Source organism: Chinchilla lanigera, unplaced genomic scaffold, assembly GCF_000276665.1.
Source record: "Chinchilla lanigera isolate Chin_1 unplaced genomic scaffold, ChiLan1.0 scaffold00092, whole genome shotgun sequence".
Lineage (NCBI taxonomy): Eukaryota > Metazoa > Chordata > Mammalia > Rodentia > Chinchillidae > Chinchilla > Chinchilla lanigera.
This window is the reverse complement of record NW_004955493.1, coordinates 7,818,859-7,835,060: the sequence shown is the minus strand read 5'-3', so window position 1 is coordinate 7,835,060 and position 16,202 is coordinate 7,818,859. Positions and strand designations below refer to the sequence as shown.

General features: G+C 55.3%; 1 protein-coding gene across 1 annotated transcript in view; it reads right to left on the bottom strand.

Annotated features, from left to right (window-relative positions):
- Window positions 1-174: 174 nt before the first annotated feature.
- The window catches only part of Setd1a (SET domain containing 1A), a 26,235-nt gene continuing 10,207 nt past the window's right edge, over window positions 175-16,202 (bottom strand). The window contains exons 9-20 of the mRNA XM_013504748.1: window positions 15,547-16,200; window positions 14,925-15,101; window positions 14,705-14,792; window positions 13,679-13,836; window positions 13,437-13,524; window positions 11,318-11,641; window positions 4,172-5,233; window positions 3,637-3,809; window positions 3,445-3,555; window positions 3,132-3,251; window positions 1,038-1,175; window positions 175-969 (exon numbers count right to left, since the gene is read on the bottom strand). Of these exons, the coding sequence (XP_013360202.1) occupies window positions 796-969; window positions 1,038-1,175; window positions 3,132-3,251; window positions 3,445-3,555; window positions 3,637-3,809; window positions 4,172-5,233; window positions 11,318-11,641; window positions 13,437-13,524; window positions 13,679-13,836; window positions 14,705-14,792; window positions 14,925-15,101; window positions 15,547-16,200 (3,267 nt within the window). The 3' untranslated portion in view covers window positions 175-795. The remainder of the gene's footprint in view (window positions 970-1,037; window positions 1,176-3,131; window positions 3,252-3,444; window positions 3,556-3,636; window positions 3,810-4,171; window positions 5,234-11,317; window positions 11,642-13,436; window positions 13,525-13,678; window positions 13,837-14,704; window positions 14,793-14,924; window positions 15,102-15,546; window positions 16,201-16,202) is intronic.

Here is a 16,202-nt window from a genome sequence, read left to right as displayed (position 1 = left end):
GCGTCGCAGCCTGGCAGGTGCTCCAGAACAGCGGCAGCTGGGTCTGCAGGTCCAGGCTCTCGCCTGGAAGCCTCTCCACCTGCTCCGTGCTTCAGGCCACCCCACCGTCTGCCCCACCCTGTGCCCTCCACCCCTACCCTGGCCTGCTCTTCCCCAAAGATACTGACGAAGCACTTTTGTACAATAAAGTTTAATCACAATTATAAAAATGTGGTGTTGAGTTTGCTATTAACATATGTACAATCCAGCCCAACAAGGGCCCACCCCCACCGTCCCGGCTGGCTGGGCAGGAGCCCCCAGACACCAGGGTGGGGGGGTGGCCCACGGGGTCTGGCAGGGACAGAAGCTGAGGCAGGGTCCCAGGCACGGAGCCCCCAGGACGGGCACAGGGCCCTCCAGGGAAGAGCACGGCACTGCCCCTAGAAACCCCTAAACCGGGGGGGCGGTGCACGCAGGGCACAAGGGGAAATCCCCATAACACAAAGCAGGAGGGCTGTCACCCCCAAGAACAGGGTCTGTACAGGCCGGCACCCCAGGTTTCCACAGGAAACAGCTGCTGGCAGCTACAAAACATTTACAGCTTCTTCTCCGCAAAGAAAAAAAATCAGGGCGGGCGGGTAGGCAGGGGCAACAGGGAGGCAGAAAGGGACCGAGGTTCCCTCGCTGGGCTCAGGGCGACAAACCCAGCCCTTCAAGACGTGGGCACGAGGGCCCGGCCGAGCCCACCAAGGCTGGGGGTGCTGGGAGCTCGGCACCAGGGGGAATAAATAGGGGTGTGGCCGGCCTCGCCCCACCTCAGTTGAGGGAGCCCCGGCAGCTCTCCGTGCCGCACAGGCACGGGATCTTGTTGTCCTCCAGAGGGAATTTGTAGTCGTAGGTGATCTCCTCGTCCACGCTGATGGGCTGCTTGGAGTAGATCACGATCTTCTTCTGCGACTCGATGGTTATCACCTTGGCGTAGCAGTTGGGCTGGAGAAAGGGCGGAGTGTGAGCCTGGGCCCCGCCCCCGCCCCCGCCCCCGCCGGCTCCCAGCGCACCGTGCAGCAGTGGTTGATGAACCTCGCCAGGTTGCCACACTTGGTAGCATCGATGATGGTGTCGTGGTCCACCCGGAACAGGTAGCTGCTGCCAATGCCCTCCTGCACATAGCGCTTCTCCCGCATGTCGGCCACCATCTGGTAAAGTGGGACGCAAGGGTCTCGGTCTGCTTCTCAGCATCTGGTCGGACCAGACCTCATCCCACCAGCTCCTCTGGACCGGCTATGAGCTACCCCTGCCGGCTCACAGCTCTCCCGACGCGGGTTCCAGAAGCCCTCACCGCCCTTTTCCCAGTACAGCGGGCTGGACGCAGGGCCTTCGCACTGAACTACATCCCCAGGTGGTACTTTTTATTGCGGTTCTAGAACTAAGGGCATTCAGCCCCCAGAGCGCTGGAACTGCAAGTGCTGTGCTGCACACCCGGCTCTGGCTGCCCTGATCCAGCCACCCACACGTGGGCTCCAGGGAAACCTGCACTAGTGCCTCTGAGGCCATCTGCCCGGCCAGTGCGGGGCTCTCGGCTGCTCACGGGGCTGAGCAGCTCCTACACTGACAGGTCACCAACACAGCCCTACTATCTCCTCCAGGACCCTCCCTCCAAAACAAGCGCCCTCGAGGTGCAGCTGGCCAACGCAGAGGGCAGACCGTCTGTGTCGTGACGTGGGCCTTGTGTGAGAACAGGCAACTCCTACTTCTCAGAAGGAGACAGGAAGCTCTGCACTCTCTCCCTGAGCGCTCCCACCCAGAGCCCTGGCCACCGGGCAGAAGAGGGGAGTTGTCCTGAAGCCCCGTCTCCGGCCAAACTCCATCTCGGTCAGGCTGCCGGCCGTTCACCCCGCCCCCGAGCTCCCAGGGCCCTGCGGCCTCACACTCTGACTGAACTCATCCTGGCGCACACCTCTGTTCCTCGCTCGCTCCCTTCTCAAAGGACCTCCATCACGCTCCAAGAAGCCAGCAGCAGCACCCCAAGAAAGGCTCACCTTCTCCTGCGCTCCTACAGCCATCCCACTGCTTGGGCCTGTCAGAACCTCCGGCCCACGGACCGGACTCCGCTGTCACCAGGCTGCCTCCGCCTAGTCGAGGCAACCCTCACCTTGGCCTGCATCTCTGCAACAGCCCCACAGCTTCGGGCCAGACGCATTCTCACTCCAGCGTGGCTGGAAGGAGCTCACTAACCTCTAGGTCCTCTCCTGCTTAGCTTCCCAGAGACCCCGTCTCCCACCACAGGCCCACACTTAGTAATAGGGCTCCTCGGTGCCACGGACACGGCTCCATCTGTCCCTCCAGGCTCTCATCACTGCCCTTGGCCCACTTTTCTACCTAGCCGTACCAACCTCATCCTTCTCTGACTGCTCTGTCTCTAGGTTTTTCACATGCTGTCCTGAAAGGAGAAGCGTACTTCACCCACTTACGCCTGGAAGTTCCTCCCATCTTTCAGCTCTCAGCTTAAACACCACGGTCTCTGGAAGGTCTTAGGTCCTGGTGTGAGTTCCTACCACCCTCACCGCCCCAAGCTTTTTTTTTTGTTTGTTTTTCTGAGGCAGGGTCTCGCTGTGCAGTTCAGACCGGCCTTGAGCTCACTTCAAAGCCCAGCCTGGTCTCGAACTCAACGATCCTCCTGCCTCAGCCTCCCAAGTGCTGGGATTATAGGCGTGCGCCACCACGCCTGACTCCTCTTTAATATCAAACACTATCCTTTATTGTTGCTACTTGTCTGATGTCCCCGCATTCTTAAAGGGAGAAAAAGTACCAGTGCTGATTCCTGCTAGACCACTAACATGTTTACGAGTACCTATTATTAATGAAGGGTAGTAGTGCACACCTGTAATCCCAGCACTTGGAAGGCCGAGGCAGGAATATCACTGAGAGTTTGGAGCCAGCCTGGGCTACACGGTGAGACCATCTCAAAAACAATCCAACCAACTAACCAACCCCACTAAAGAAGGATGGAACAAGGACACAGGTTTCACTGGCTATGTCTTGGGGCTGGGAGGGAAGTGAGGTTCCGTCCAGAGTGAGACGCTACTTGTGATATCCAGCGTTGTCTGGTGTCAGACCAAGAGCTGGTCGTGGGCTTGGGGCGGGAGCCTCACCTGGCGGATGTTCTGACCCACATATTCGATGACCATCTCGTCAGCTGCGATGGGTTCCATGGCAAAGAGACCCCATTCATGGATCCGGCTCCGGCCAAATCGGAGCTTCTTCTTCCGGAACTGGGGGGCAGAAGGAGACCATACTGCCGATGCCTCACTCCGCCTAGCCCCTTGCTTTTCCCGCAGACCTCCCAGGATGGCGGGTGTCTTGCCCACCCACCTTCCCACCTTCAAACCCCGGGGAGCAAAGGACTCTAGGAGCGCAGCTCTCCGTGCTTTGGCCGGGTCACCGAGCCCCCGCCCCGCTCCTCACCTTGAGCTGATTCAGCTTTAGCAGATCGCTGTCCATGATGGCTGAGGTGCCGATGGCACTCAGCAGCCGCCGCTGCTCAGACCGCCGCTCGGAAAGCACACGATTAGTCCCCTGTGAGGAGGACGGGGCGAGGTGACCAACAGGCGGCTGGGAGGCGGCGGCAGCGGGCAAGGGCTCAGGGAAGGGCCCCACCTGAGTGTCCACTCCTTCCAGCTGCCGTGCCGAGACAGGGCACACGTCCAGGTACTTGTCCTTCTCCTTCTTGCTGATGGGGTAGTAGCCTTCGCTGCGCGCAGAGCCCGTCTGGTGCTCCCGCGGCCCGTCCTGGGGCCGCCGCTTGCGCTTGGGAGTGCTCAGGTTGGTGAGTGCGGGGCGTTAAGGAAGAGAACGGGTCCCTGACCGCCCACTCCCTGGGGCCCACTCTCCTCTGCCCACCCCAACCCCAGCCCGAGGGGAGGGTGGCTACTCCGAGCTGGCGGGCACACTCGGTGTGAGGGGACAGATGACCCAGGTCAGGCTCAGACTCTGCCTGTTCCGCCAGAAAGTCTCGGAGGGGCAGAAAAGAGGCAGTGAGGCGGAGAAGAGATGGCGGGGCAGCCGGGGAGGAAGCTGCGAGGGCACCAGGCACAGCGAGGTGGAGAGGGAGGGGGTCGATGCAGCAGAGGACACCGCCCGCCCCTCGGCTTCCTGTCCTGCGCGGGCAGGGCAGACCCCGGGCTCAGGATATTTGTATGGTGGACCCAGTGGGTATCATTAAGCCAGTCGGCCCCACTGGTCTGTTGCAGCAGCCGCTCGTACGTGAGCCGCAGGTAGCTCATGTCTTCCAAGTCTAGGCCTGAGTTCCAAATGTCATAGAGGATGGTCATCTGCTCAAACTCGCTGCGGGGCTCGAAGGAGGGCGGCGGCGGTGGCGGCGGAGGGAGCAGGGGCCGCCGGCGCCGGGCATGGGAGCGGAGGCTGCGTCTCCGGCCAGCACCGTCCCCATCGCTGCTGCTGCTGCTGTTGCTGCTGCTCTCGGAGGACTCGGACTCTTCCTCCTCCTCCTCTCCCTTCCCCTCTTCCTGCTGCACCTGCAGCTGCTGCTGTGGCTTGGGCTCCTCTGCTTCAGCCACCACCACCTCGGGGGCCTCCAGGACCTCATCTGCCGGGGAGCTGAAGAGGGCCGCAGGGGCCGGGACCGGCTCCAGGGGCCTCAGGGCCGGCGTGGAGGGTGTGGGTTTGATGGCCAAGGCATAGTTGTGCTCCAGGAGGATGTGGCTGAGTGGGGGGCAGAAGCGGTCAGCCTCATCCGAGGTCTCTGTGGCCTCCGAGTCGTCACCGGGAGGCAGGGCCGGCAGGGCCGCCAGCCCGCGCCGGGTGGGGGTGAGGGCCAGGTCAGCCAGCACCGCCAGGTCCACTTCTGTGCCCGGCTCCACCTCTTCTTCCTCCGCGGAGCGGCCTCGGCCTCCAGCCCGGCTGCGGCCCCCTCGGGACACCTCCTCGGGCCAACTCTTGACCAGAGACGCGTGGTCCAGGGGCAGGTTGCGAATGGTCCGCTCAGCAGCCCGGGGGACTTTTCGAGACACTGGGCCTGGAGACTTGGCCTGTGGGAGGGCAGCCGGGGGAGGCTCTGGAGCCGGTGCCTCCTCCATGGCAGAGAAGGAGACAGTTTTCCGACGTTTCTTAGGCGGAGGCAAAAGAGGGATGGGAGAAGAGGGGCGCTCGTCCAGGCGGGGGGGCGGGGCAGGGGGCCCAGCCTGCGGCTCCGGGGCTGGCTGGGGTACACTGGGAGGCGTTTCCTCATTGGGATCTGGGGAGGAAGCACATGAGAAGGAGAACTGTCCGTGTCCAGGTCCAGCCTCAGAGCCCTTAGGGACAGAAGACTTGAGGCTCAGCTGGGCCGTGGCTGCCTCGTTTAACAGGTGGTGCTTGATCTGCCCAGCAAACTCAAGCCGCCCTACGAACACACCACCCACCCGGCCACGGGACAGAGCGCCCGCCCCACTGCGGGAGCGCAGCAGGCTCCCGACAGCGTGGGCTTCTGCACCTGCTCATTCAGCCAGTCACCAAGCACGCAGTGCACGCTACCATGCAGAGAACAGCGGCAACTCCTTCACGTCCTCACGGAGTGCTCAGTCCAGTGGGGGACGACGGCACAAACCAAACGCACAGCCACACTGTGACCGCACACGGGACCCTCGGCTTCCAGCCTTTTATTAGTCCCGACAGTGACAGAACCGCAGCCAACGACTAGGTACACGAACCAACACAACTTCTGTCACCACATTCTACAAGTCTCCAATTGGCCAGACTGAATTAAAATACCCATTAATTTAATTACAAACCATACTCTCTGGTTTATTGAGATGAACAAGATACAATGTAAGAATCTCAAAATATTTTATAAACTAGTCATGGCGGTTATTGCAAGCCCTGAACTCTGGTAGGCCGAAACAGGAGGATCACAAGTTTTTGGCTTTTCTTGTGTATGTGTCTTTTTGAGACAGTCCCACTATGGAGTTCAGGCTAGCCTTAAACTCAATTGGTAGCCCAGGCTGGCCTCTAACTTGCAACGAGGATCACAGGTTAGAGCCCAACCTTGGTAACTTAGTGAAACCCTATCTCAAAAAATACACAAAGGCTGGAGGTAACAGCTCAATGCAAAGGCCCTGAGTTCCTCATACCGAAAAAGAAAATCGCTAACACTTGCCTTCCTCCCCGACCCACCCACCACAGACAGGCTGGGGATGTGCTGCAGCGGGGAGTGGGGAGAAAGCCCTCAGTGAGGAAACCCAGGTCGAAGCTGAGAGCCAAAGGGTGGAGGAGGCGGGGAAGGGACGTCTCTCTGCGAGGCGCTGCTGCATGTCCCTAGCTGAACTCTCTCTCCGAGAGCTGCTGCCCTCCGTCCCTCATCCACGTGTGCAGCTCTCAGCCCCAGCTCGTGGCACAGCCTTAGTGAAGACTTGTCCCACTTCAGACACTGCTACCACCGTCTGCGCAGGGCCGGGGGGCTGGCAGCTGCACCCGGCTGCAGATGATTAACAGCTAGTACAATGCCCTGCACATCCACATACGAACTCACTGAATTCTACCAGCAGCGCGGTGGCCCTAGTGCCCTGGGATATGTGACTGAAACATACACTGATTGTTGAACAAAAATCTATTAGGGGCGGCTGGGGATGTGGATCAGTGGTAGAGCTCTTGCTTTGCACGCACAGGGCTCTGGGTTCGATCCCCAGCACAATATACATAAAAAAAAACCAATAATAATAATAATAAATAAATTTTTTTTTTTTTTTTTGGTTTTTTTTCTCCGGTACCGGGAACCGAACTCACGACCTTGCGCTTGCCAGGCAGGCGCTTTTGCTGCTGAGCTAAATCCCCAGCCCCAATAAATAAATTTTTAAAAGAAGATTCACAGGCTTAAAGAATATAGCCTCTCTGTGTTAAAAAAAATCTATTAGGGTACAAGACACATTGCCATCAAAGCCCTCCCCGTGCTTCCAACACACTTGCCCCATCATTCTTGCCACTTTCTGAAGTAGTTCTCGAAGTTCTTTCCTGACGGTCCGCTTGTCCTAAAATTGCCTCAAAATGTTTCTTTTTCATGGCCATCTTGATGTTGGAGAAGTACCAGGAGATATGCAAGGCCAGATTTGGTGACGGTGGATGAAGACATTCTAACCCTTTTACAATCCTGCCTGATACAGGACATCTGGCACAGCAGCCACTATACTTCTGACCACTTGTCAGAGACACCCAGGAAAGAGGACTTGCAGAACTGCTTCAGAAAGTGACAAGAATAATGGGATGAGTGTGTTCAAAGTAAGAGGGAGGATTCTGAAGATTAATAGCAATGTATCTTTTACTATAATAAATATTGTTTTTTCAAATTTTAAACATTCACTGTATATTTTGATCACCCTTTGGATATTAATGTCATCTTATAAACAAGAAAACTTAGGCACAGAGAGGTTAATAACCTTCCCAGCAGCACACACTTGGCAAGTGACAGTGACACGTACCCAGGCAGGCTGGGTTGAGCTCATCTTCTCACCTGCCAGCCTATGCTGCCCTGAATTCTGTGGACTCCTTGGCTCTACCACTCAGAACTAAAGGGCACACAGCACCAGGCCAGGCCTGAGAGGGCCTTGATCACCCTGTGTCCAAAGCCTCAACTGATGCTCCTCAATCTGACACCCGGAGGAAGGCCCTTGGCCTGCACTGTGCTAGACTGGATGGCACCTGGGATCTCAACCAGCAGCAATCCATAGCGAGAGGCTAGCAAGACCAGGTACTCGGTCCACGCTCCGGGTTCTGAGCCCCACTTCTCTCTACCAGGCTGCGCAGGAACATCTTTCCAGCCTGGTCCCCTGTGTCTTCCAGAAGCCTGGTTGTCAACGAGAGCAAATTCTCCTAGCAAGGCTTTTTCACGCACATTTCCCTGTGTTCCTCCACCTGGTAGAGGCTTGCCCAGCCCTGCCATTCAAGAGGTGGGAGGGGCACCTGGTCAATATAACCCCTACCTTTCTCTAAGAACTACTCTCCCGGGGCCCTGAGATCTGTGGGGCTAAAGCCAGTTTCTACTGCATGACCAGGGCCACTAAGATGGTGACCTGGCCCAAGCCTGCCCCACTGAAAGCTTCCCTGTGCAGAGGGACCTAGAACAGTAGTAGGTCTGTTGGGAGCCAGTGCTACGGTTTGGGGTGGGCCCTCTGCTAGAATGCAGAAGGCAAGAAGGACATCTGCAGCGGGTGAGAATGAAGCGCACTGGAAGACAAGAGAAACGCAGGGCCCAAGAGTGCACACAGCTCCCCGCCTCACCACTCACGCAGACACCCACATCAGGTCTAGAGGCCTCCACTGGCCTCCCCAGAAATGCTGCTTTGGGAAGGATTTCTCCCTCTTCTCCATCTACCTGTCGGCTCTTCCCTTCACACCCACATTTCACCCACTCTGAAAAGCTAAACCCTCCATCAACCCTGCATTCTCCTCTTGCTGTCGCCCCTGTCCCAGCTGGGTAACCTGACCACCTCCTGCGTGGCTCGCTCACTAAGCCTCCAGTTTCTCATCTCTGTGAAGTAGGAATAGCAAAAATGTCATACACACTGGATGACAAAGTGAGCTTTCAGCTGGGCGTGGTGGTGCACACCTGTAATCCCAGCACTCAAGAGGCTGAGGCAGGAGGATCTTTGTGAGTTTGAGGCCAGCCTGAGCTATAAAGTGAGCTCAAGGCCAGCCTGAACTGTATAGCGAGACCCTGTCTCAAAAAGAAAAAATAAAATAAAATAAAATACTATCTTTGTTATCTCCCCTTATTCCCTGGCACCCCAAAACTTGGCTTCAGTTTGAACCACTCAAATGAAATCGACACCAATGACCTGTCAGACCTGACACTTCTGTCATATCCTCTTGTGGCCTGATGATACAGACCACGGCTCCTTTTAAATCTGTTTCCCAAGCGCCTGCCTGGCAAGCGCAAGGTCGTGAGTTCGATTCCTGGTACCAGAAGAAAAACAAAAAAAACAAACACAAACACAAATCTGTGCTTCCCTTCATATTCAAAGCACACCCTCCCTGCTTCCCCTCCCTTCCCTAATCATGGTTTTTCCTGCCTCCTTGGGTTCCTTTTGCCATCTACCTGTCTCTTACAAGACTTTCAGGCTCTGGACCCTTCTCCCTCACGTGCTCGTACACAGGAAGCTCACACCAACATCCTCATTACTCTCGGGTATCTATCTTGTGTCTAGCCTGTGCGTCCCTGCATCAATGTATCATCCAACAGCCAGGGTTTCTACATGGAGGACCCAGGGGCACCTCAGATTCAACCCACACTAACTCCAGCTTTCTTCTTACTCCTGGTTCACTTTCCCGGTTCCTTCCCGGTAAGGAGTCCCCAAGTATTCTATCTCCTCAATTTCCTCTCAAGTCTTCACCTCCACTTCCGCTCTCCTGCACCTCACTATCACCACCCTATGGGGCTGCTGTCCTTACCTTACTTGCACTCCTTCAAGTACTTTTTTTCTGAGACAGGTCTTACCATGCAGCCCACACTGGCCTCAACCTCTCAATGATTCTTCTGCAGAAATTACAGGCATGCGCCACCACACGCAGCCATCCTCCACACACTCTTGGCATCCTCCCTCACCTCTTCCAAATCTCTCCACCTGCCAGAATGCCCTTTTTCAGATGCAGCTGTGGCCACACCCCTCTCCTTGCCCCACAGAGAAGCAAAGCTACTACAATTGATGCCTCTGAGCTGCCTACAGCCGCACAGGACTTTCGGCTACCAACGGACTCAGGAGAGGCTGGGAGTATCCGAAGGTTCACTCGGAGAGGCTCAACTCCTCGTCTTGTGGGATCTGGACACGAACAGCACACAGCAGCACATGAGGTCGTCCTGTGGTCCCTGCCCAACCTGGGCCAAGGACTGGCAGGAACATCCTGGTGGGAGCTCCCGCGGGGGCCTTGTGTGTCTCTCAAGTGCATCCTGAGAAGCGACTTCCTTCCTTCCGTGCTGCACAGCCTCTGCACAGTCTCTGCATCACACCGGCCCCTCTCCAGTTCTCCCTGCACTGCATCTTTTCAGACCACAAATCTACTCATGCTGCTCCCCCAAGGGCCTTCCTCCGCTCTCAAGATAAAGACCAAATTCTCTCACAGCCTGTGCACTTGGCAAGGCCTGGCCCTGACCCACCCCACTACCCCTAGCTCTCAACTCACTTTCTTCCAGGTCTTCTCACCTGCTGATTCTCCGATCTTTCCCTCCTCCCTGCTCTGTCTAGATTTCAGCCCAGCTGTGCTTCAGCAGAAAGGGGTCACCAGGCTTGCAAACGCGTGCACAGATTTTCATATGTTTACCGTTCAACTGTCTCTCTACGTAGACTGCAAGCTTTACAGGGGTGGGAACAGTATCCAATGGACGCACCACTGTATCCTTTGCACCTACTACTGGCTGAGCTAAGTACTCACTATCTACTGCATGAACAGTTTCCGGTACCGGGAATCAAACTCATGACCTTGCGCTTGCCAGGCAGGCGCTGTGCTGCTGAGCTAAATCCCCAGCCCCTGCATGAACAGTTTCCAAAGCAGGAAAAAATATATTTATGTGGTATGTACAATGGTATATGCAAATCCACAAAAGAAAGCAGAGGCAGAACTAAATTCTACGCTAATGCAAGCATTTGCCCATTTAAGCTGGGCGTGGTGTTGCATGGCTGTAATCCCAGTGCTCAGGAGGCAGAGGTAGGAGGCTTCTCACAAGTTTGAGGCCAGCCTGGGATACATAAGTGAATTCAAGGCCAGCTTGCACTACACAGTGAGACCCTGTCTCAAAAAAACAAAACCAAAACCAAAAAAAACAAAAAAACCAACCCTGCCCATTTAATCACCTGCACTTAAACCCACTGAAAGAATAGGCTTAACAATGAGGAGGAGGGGGCTGGGATATAGCTCAGCGGCACAAATGCCTGCCTGGCAAGCACAAGGTCCTGAGTTCAATTTTGGTACCAAAAAAAAATGAGGAGGAATTTATTAAATTGCAAGTTTTTCTACTGAACTTACTTGGGAAGAGATCATCCTGTTTTACTTTAGCAGGACCCAAACATTTTGTTTGGCTCTGTAAATCACTATGGCAGATCAGTTTTGAGTGTTAGGCCATTACGTCCCCAAGGAGGGAAGAGACAAGAGAAAAGTGACTTTTTCTTTGTATGTTTTCAGATCTCAAATCTGATCATGTCCCTCCTTGGAAGGCTTTCTACTGCTCTCAAGATAAAAACCAATGAAGTCACACACACTTGTATAAAATCAATGCAGGCTCCACTGTGCTTCAGACACACACACACACACACACACACACACACACACACTGAGTCACCAGTCGTGCACCACCTACCTGCAGGCCTTGCCGGAGACTTCTGCTCAGGGAGAGGTGTGACGGGGGAGCCTACCGCCCTTTCTGGCTCAGGCTCCTCCACAGGCGCTGGGAGAGGCTCTGGGACTTCCCTGGGGGGTGGTGAGGCTGAGGGAATGGTTGTTGGCTGCTCCTCTTCCTCTTCCTCCTCAGAGGAGGACTCCGATGATGAAGAGGATGACGAGGAGGAGGATGAAGAGGAGGAAGATGAGGTGCTGCTCTCAGAGTCCGATGTGCTGCCGTTTTCACCATCTGAGTCAGCATACAGAGAACATTTGGAGGACGAATCGCTTTCCTCGTCCTCGCCTGGAAATCCAGAAGGGGTAATCAGGCGAGGTGGGAAGACCCTCACTTGGTCAAGCTGGGGGTTTGCTCACGGATTCAGTGCTCTGGATATCTGGCTCTATGCCAGCTGCACGCAAGTTTGACATGTCAGGGAGCTGGCTAAATAAACATCTGCTCACAAAATGACAAGTATGAGTACAAGGGGCTGGAGGCCCTAGAGAAGCAGCCCGCACTCTGTCTGGATGAGCACATCAAGGAAGGCATCTCTGAGATGGAAATGTTGAAATCCAGAGGACAAGGAGCCATCTCACCATGCAAACACGGGATGTCACGCCAAACATGGATCAAGAGGGAGTGCCAAAGGCAAGAGAAGAGGGAGACTCCTGACCAGCAAGCCCTGTGCTCTTACTACTAAAGCTTTTCCCAAAATGGATCTTGCTTTTGTTTGTTTTTTGAGACTGGGTCTCACTACATAGTTCAAGACGCTAGCTTCAAACTCACTACATAGCCCAGGCTGGCCTCAAACTTCCTGTGATTCTCCTGCCTCAGCTTCCTGAGTGCTGGGATTATACGCATGTGTCACACCTGGCCTTCCCAGAGAGGAACTTAGGGGCAGCCTTGATGATGGCGTCCGTGAGGAAGGATTCTGGGATGAAACAAGCTTCAAAAACAACATGCTTTACACACTTAAGAGATCAGTAATGCATGAGAAGGGCCCTAAGAAATCTCGGAGCTCTACAAACTTCAAGGAGCATAACTGGGAAAATGAGAGCAGAAAGTAGTGGCTGAGGAGGGGCTGGCCGATGGTGAGATGGAGCTGAACAGGTGAGCAGGGCGAGGTTAGAAGGGCCCACAGTGTCAGGCTGGAGGAGAGCAGGGAGCCAGGAGGAGACTGTATAAAGAGAAGGAATGCATTCTAGGAAAGAGAATTCCATTAGCAGTTTGGAAGACAGAACAGAATGGAGGGAGAAGACGGAGATCAAAACAAAACTTAGTCAAGACTGCTGCAAGAATCTAAGTGAGAAAGACAGGACGCGAGAAGCATAGGAGATGACAAATCCAACCAACCACAAGGTAAAACTGATAGGAAGCGGTGAGCAACAAGATGGGAAGGGGTCTGGACCTTTACTCTCATCAGAAAACTGAGCCTTCTGCCTTGGTGAAGAGACTCTGGCCCCGCTGAAGTGGCCCTTCCACCGCACAGAAAACAGTGCATCTTTTCCAGGTCCACAGTCTGTCCCTCTCTACCCCATTACTCTATTCTACCTTCTTCAAAACACAGTCTCTGTCTGAAGTGACAGGGTTCATTTGTTTGTTAAGCCTCTCCACCTCCTTCCAACCAGCTCTCAAAAGCAGGAACCACACCTATCTCCGCCATGTACCCAATACCTGATAGAACATAGGGCACCAGAGTGCCCAACCATGCAGAGGAGTCTGGTTATGACAGCTGTGAGGAAGGGCAGCGTGGGGGACAGAGCCTGGTTGCTGCACCTTGAACGAAGAGCAGTATTCAAAGGTGGGAGGGGCAGGCTGGCTGCATCCACGGACAGAACACAGATTTCTGATCTCCAGCACTTAGGGAAATTTTGCTAGGATGTCCTCAGGAGAAGAGGTAAGCAGGCGAGAACGTTCTGAGTACCAGGTTTAATGTATCCAGAGGGCTAGCACCTCAAAGCACAGGGCTAAGCGGCTGCTATCGTGGAAGGCCCGGGTGGAGAGCAAGCCCCGCAGAACGGCTGGGTGGGCTCAGGAAGGGGCACGCCAGCTGGCTGAATCCCTTCCTCCCCAGGCCAGAATTCTGTTCAACTGTCCTCACCGTCTGATGCCTCCGTCTCCTTCTTAGTGGTGTCCACGGCCTCCTCCCGCTCTTCATCTTCCTCATCTTCCTCCTCGTCATCCTCATCCTTAAGGAAATGAACAAACGGGGATTAGCAGGAAAGCAACAACTGCTTCTCCCCGAGCCTCGCGGCCTGGGTTTTGGGCCAGAGAGATGGCGGCCATGGAACAGGCACTGGGGAAACAGGCTTCTAGCAGCGACACGACACCCCGGCCCCTTGCCTTGTCGGAGGAAGACTCCTGGGAAGCCTCTTCCCCTTCGCTGTCCAGAGCAAAGGACTTCCGGTGCTTGCCCTGGGTCTTTCCTCGCTCCTCATCTCGCTTTGGGGGCTTGGTCCCCGGGCGTCCTGGCTCGCCAACCTCCTTGTCTCGTTCAGGATCTGGGTCAGGTGAGTAGGGGTTAGGAAAATTCCCATCAACGATACACTACTGCTCCCCTACCATGTGCAAGGAGCTTTCCTTCCACTGCTGCTGAACTTCCTGACGGCCCGTTCAGAAACTCAATAGAGAAACACCAGTCTCTTACAGTTAGCTAATGTTTTATGGTTTTTAACACATGCCACCCATCTTATCTTTTGTCTTTCTGAGCTGGGTGGAAGAAGGAGCCTACTTGTTATGCCTGCCCCAAGGCAAGAGCACTAAGGCCAGTAGAACTCCAGAGAAGTACACATGAAGAGAACTCCAGAGAGAAGAGAGTACACATGAAGAGAACTCCAGAGAAGTACAAACTTTCCATTCAATAAGGAAGTTTCCCAGCCATGGGAGCTTTTAGCCAATAGATCAGACTTGACAGGTTGAGGGGAAAGCTGTAGGAGAATATAAGCCTGAGATGTTAGACATGGGTAGGCGATTGTTTAACCTCAGAGTTCTGTGATCCCAGATACTGAAGTTAGTACTTTTGTTTTGTAGGAGGAAAACCAAGATACAGGAAAACATAAATCAGCATACTACAGTAGTAACCTCAACTACAATCCAGGGAGAACCCCAGAGGATGCTTCTGACGCCTCTTAGAAGTGCTTGCTGTGATGTAGTTCAGACTGGCCTCAAACCCATGGTCATCCTCCTGCCTCAGCCTCCTGAGTATTGGGATTATAGGCATGGGCCAGTAAGCTTTCACATTCTACCAAGAGACCTCTACTTGGCTCTCTGACCTCAAGACGTCTTTATCCTTTTATCTTGGCTTCTTCCCTTCCCACCAGAACCCACAGAGCCCACTCCCATTCCCCTTCCAGCAGGGCCCCCACCCACCGTCCTCATCCTCCTCGGCTGGAGTGGACGGCCTGGGCCTCTTCTCTTCACTGGCCTCTGAGATTTCTGATGGTTCTTTCCGCTTCACCTGGGGGACAGGTAAGAGATGGGGCCCACTCAAACCACACACACACAGTTCCCAAATACCTGGAGCCCAAGGACAGCAGGCCCTCTCCCCACTCTCCCCACCCCCACTTAGCAAGACCACAGTTCTGGATACCTTAAAGGAAGGCAGCCGCAGGGCCCCTCGCAGCCCTGACCCAAAGGTGAAGGCCTCGATGCCTGTGGTACCCCCACTCTTGGCCCAGTCTACGAGGGACAGCATCCCTGGTTCTTTCAGCTTGGTCTTCTCTTTATCCTCCTCCTTGGCTTGCTGTTTGGCTGCATTCTGGAATGGCTGTGGGCAGCAGGAGACTGAGATCCCAGGCATTCCCTCCTGTCAGACCCACTCCAAGGCCCCAGGACCACCGAAATGCATTTACTTGTCCTCCTCCTTGGCACTATCTGTTACACCTCTACCAGCCATTTATAGGCATTTTTCTCAAAAGTCCACTTGTTTAGCCCATAAACCTTAGGCAACAACTACTATTTCTTCTACCTCTAAATGGCAGCAATGGAACCTGGACCAAGTTCTTCCAACTCTCAAGCCCTCGCTTATCTGCTGCTCTGTGCCCCGAACTTCCTTCCCCACGGCTTTGTCCTGTGCAGCGCCCACAGCCTGCCTTGCACTCCACTTGCCTTGATCTCTTCCCACCCCTACTCTGAGCCGCGCAGCTGCAGAAGCCCGAGGTCTACCTTGTCCAGAAGTCCCAAGTTGCCTCACCTCAGGCACCGACTCTCACCTTAGCCTTCTCTTCCTTGCTTTCCCACCACTGGTCAAAGGCCCCAAAGGCCACGTTCTCCACCATCTTGCGGTTGAGGTCTCGCTGCATGATGCTCTTCATCTCTTGGACGAGGGTAGCCAGCACACGGCCCACAGTGCCTGCTGACGGCAGGGCCTTGCCTTCTGCCAGCTCCGCTTCCTCCCTGGGAGGCAGCCGGGCCTCTTCTCCTGAGACTGAGGAGGAGGGCAGGGGCTCGGCTGCCATGGGCAAAGGCAGGTGATAGGCCTCCCGAGAGTATGCCCCTCGGCCTTCCTGCCCTTGTGTATACAGGGCATAAGGCAAACCGTAGGCTGCCTCTTGTGGAGGCGGGAACGGGAGGAAGGCTTCCCCGAAAGCCCCACTGGGAGGACCAGCCGAGGCAGCGGTCAGTCCCTTGCCCTGCCGCAGCTGGTGGAGCCGAGTTAACATCTGGGTCTGCATCTGGAAGGACATGGGCATCCCTCCCCACTGAGCCCCAAGTCGATCCATAAGTTCCAAGGAGTTCACAAAGTCATAGATGTGGGGTGGGGGCGGAGGAGGTGGAGGGTACTCAGGGGGTGGCGGCCCATCCGGCCGCGGTGGGAGGAGGTAGGTAGGCTGGTGAGGAAAACCAAGGGGGAGGGAAGCCAGGTACG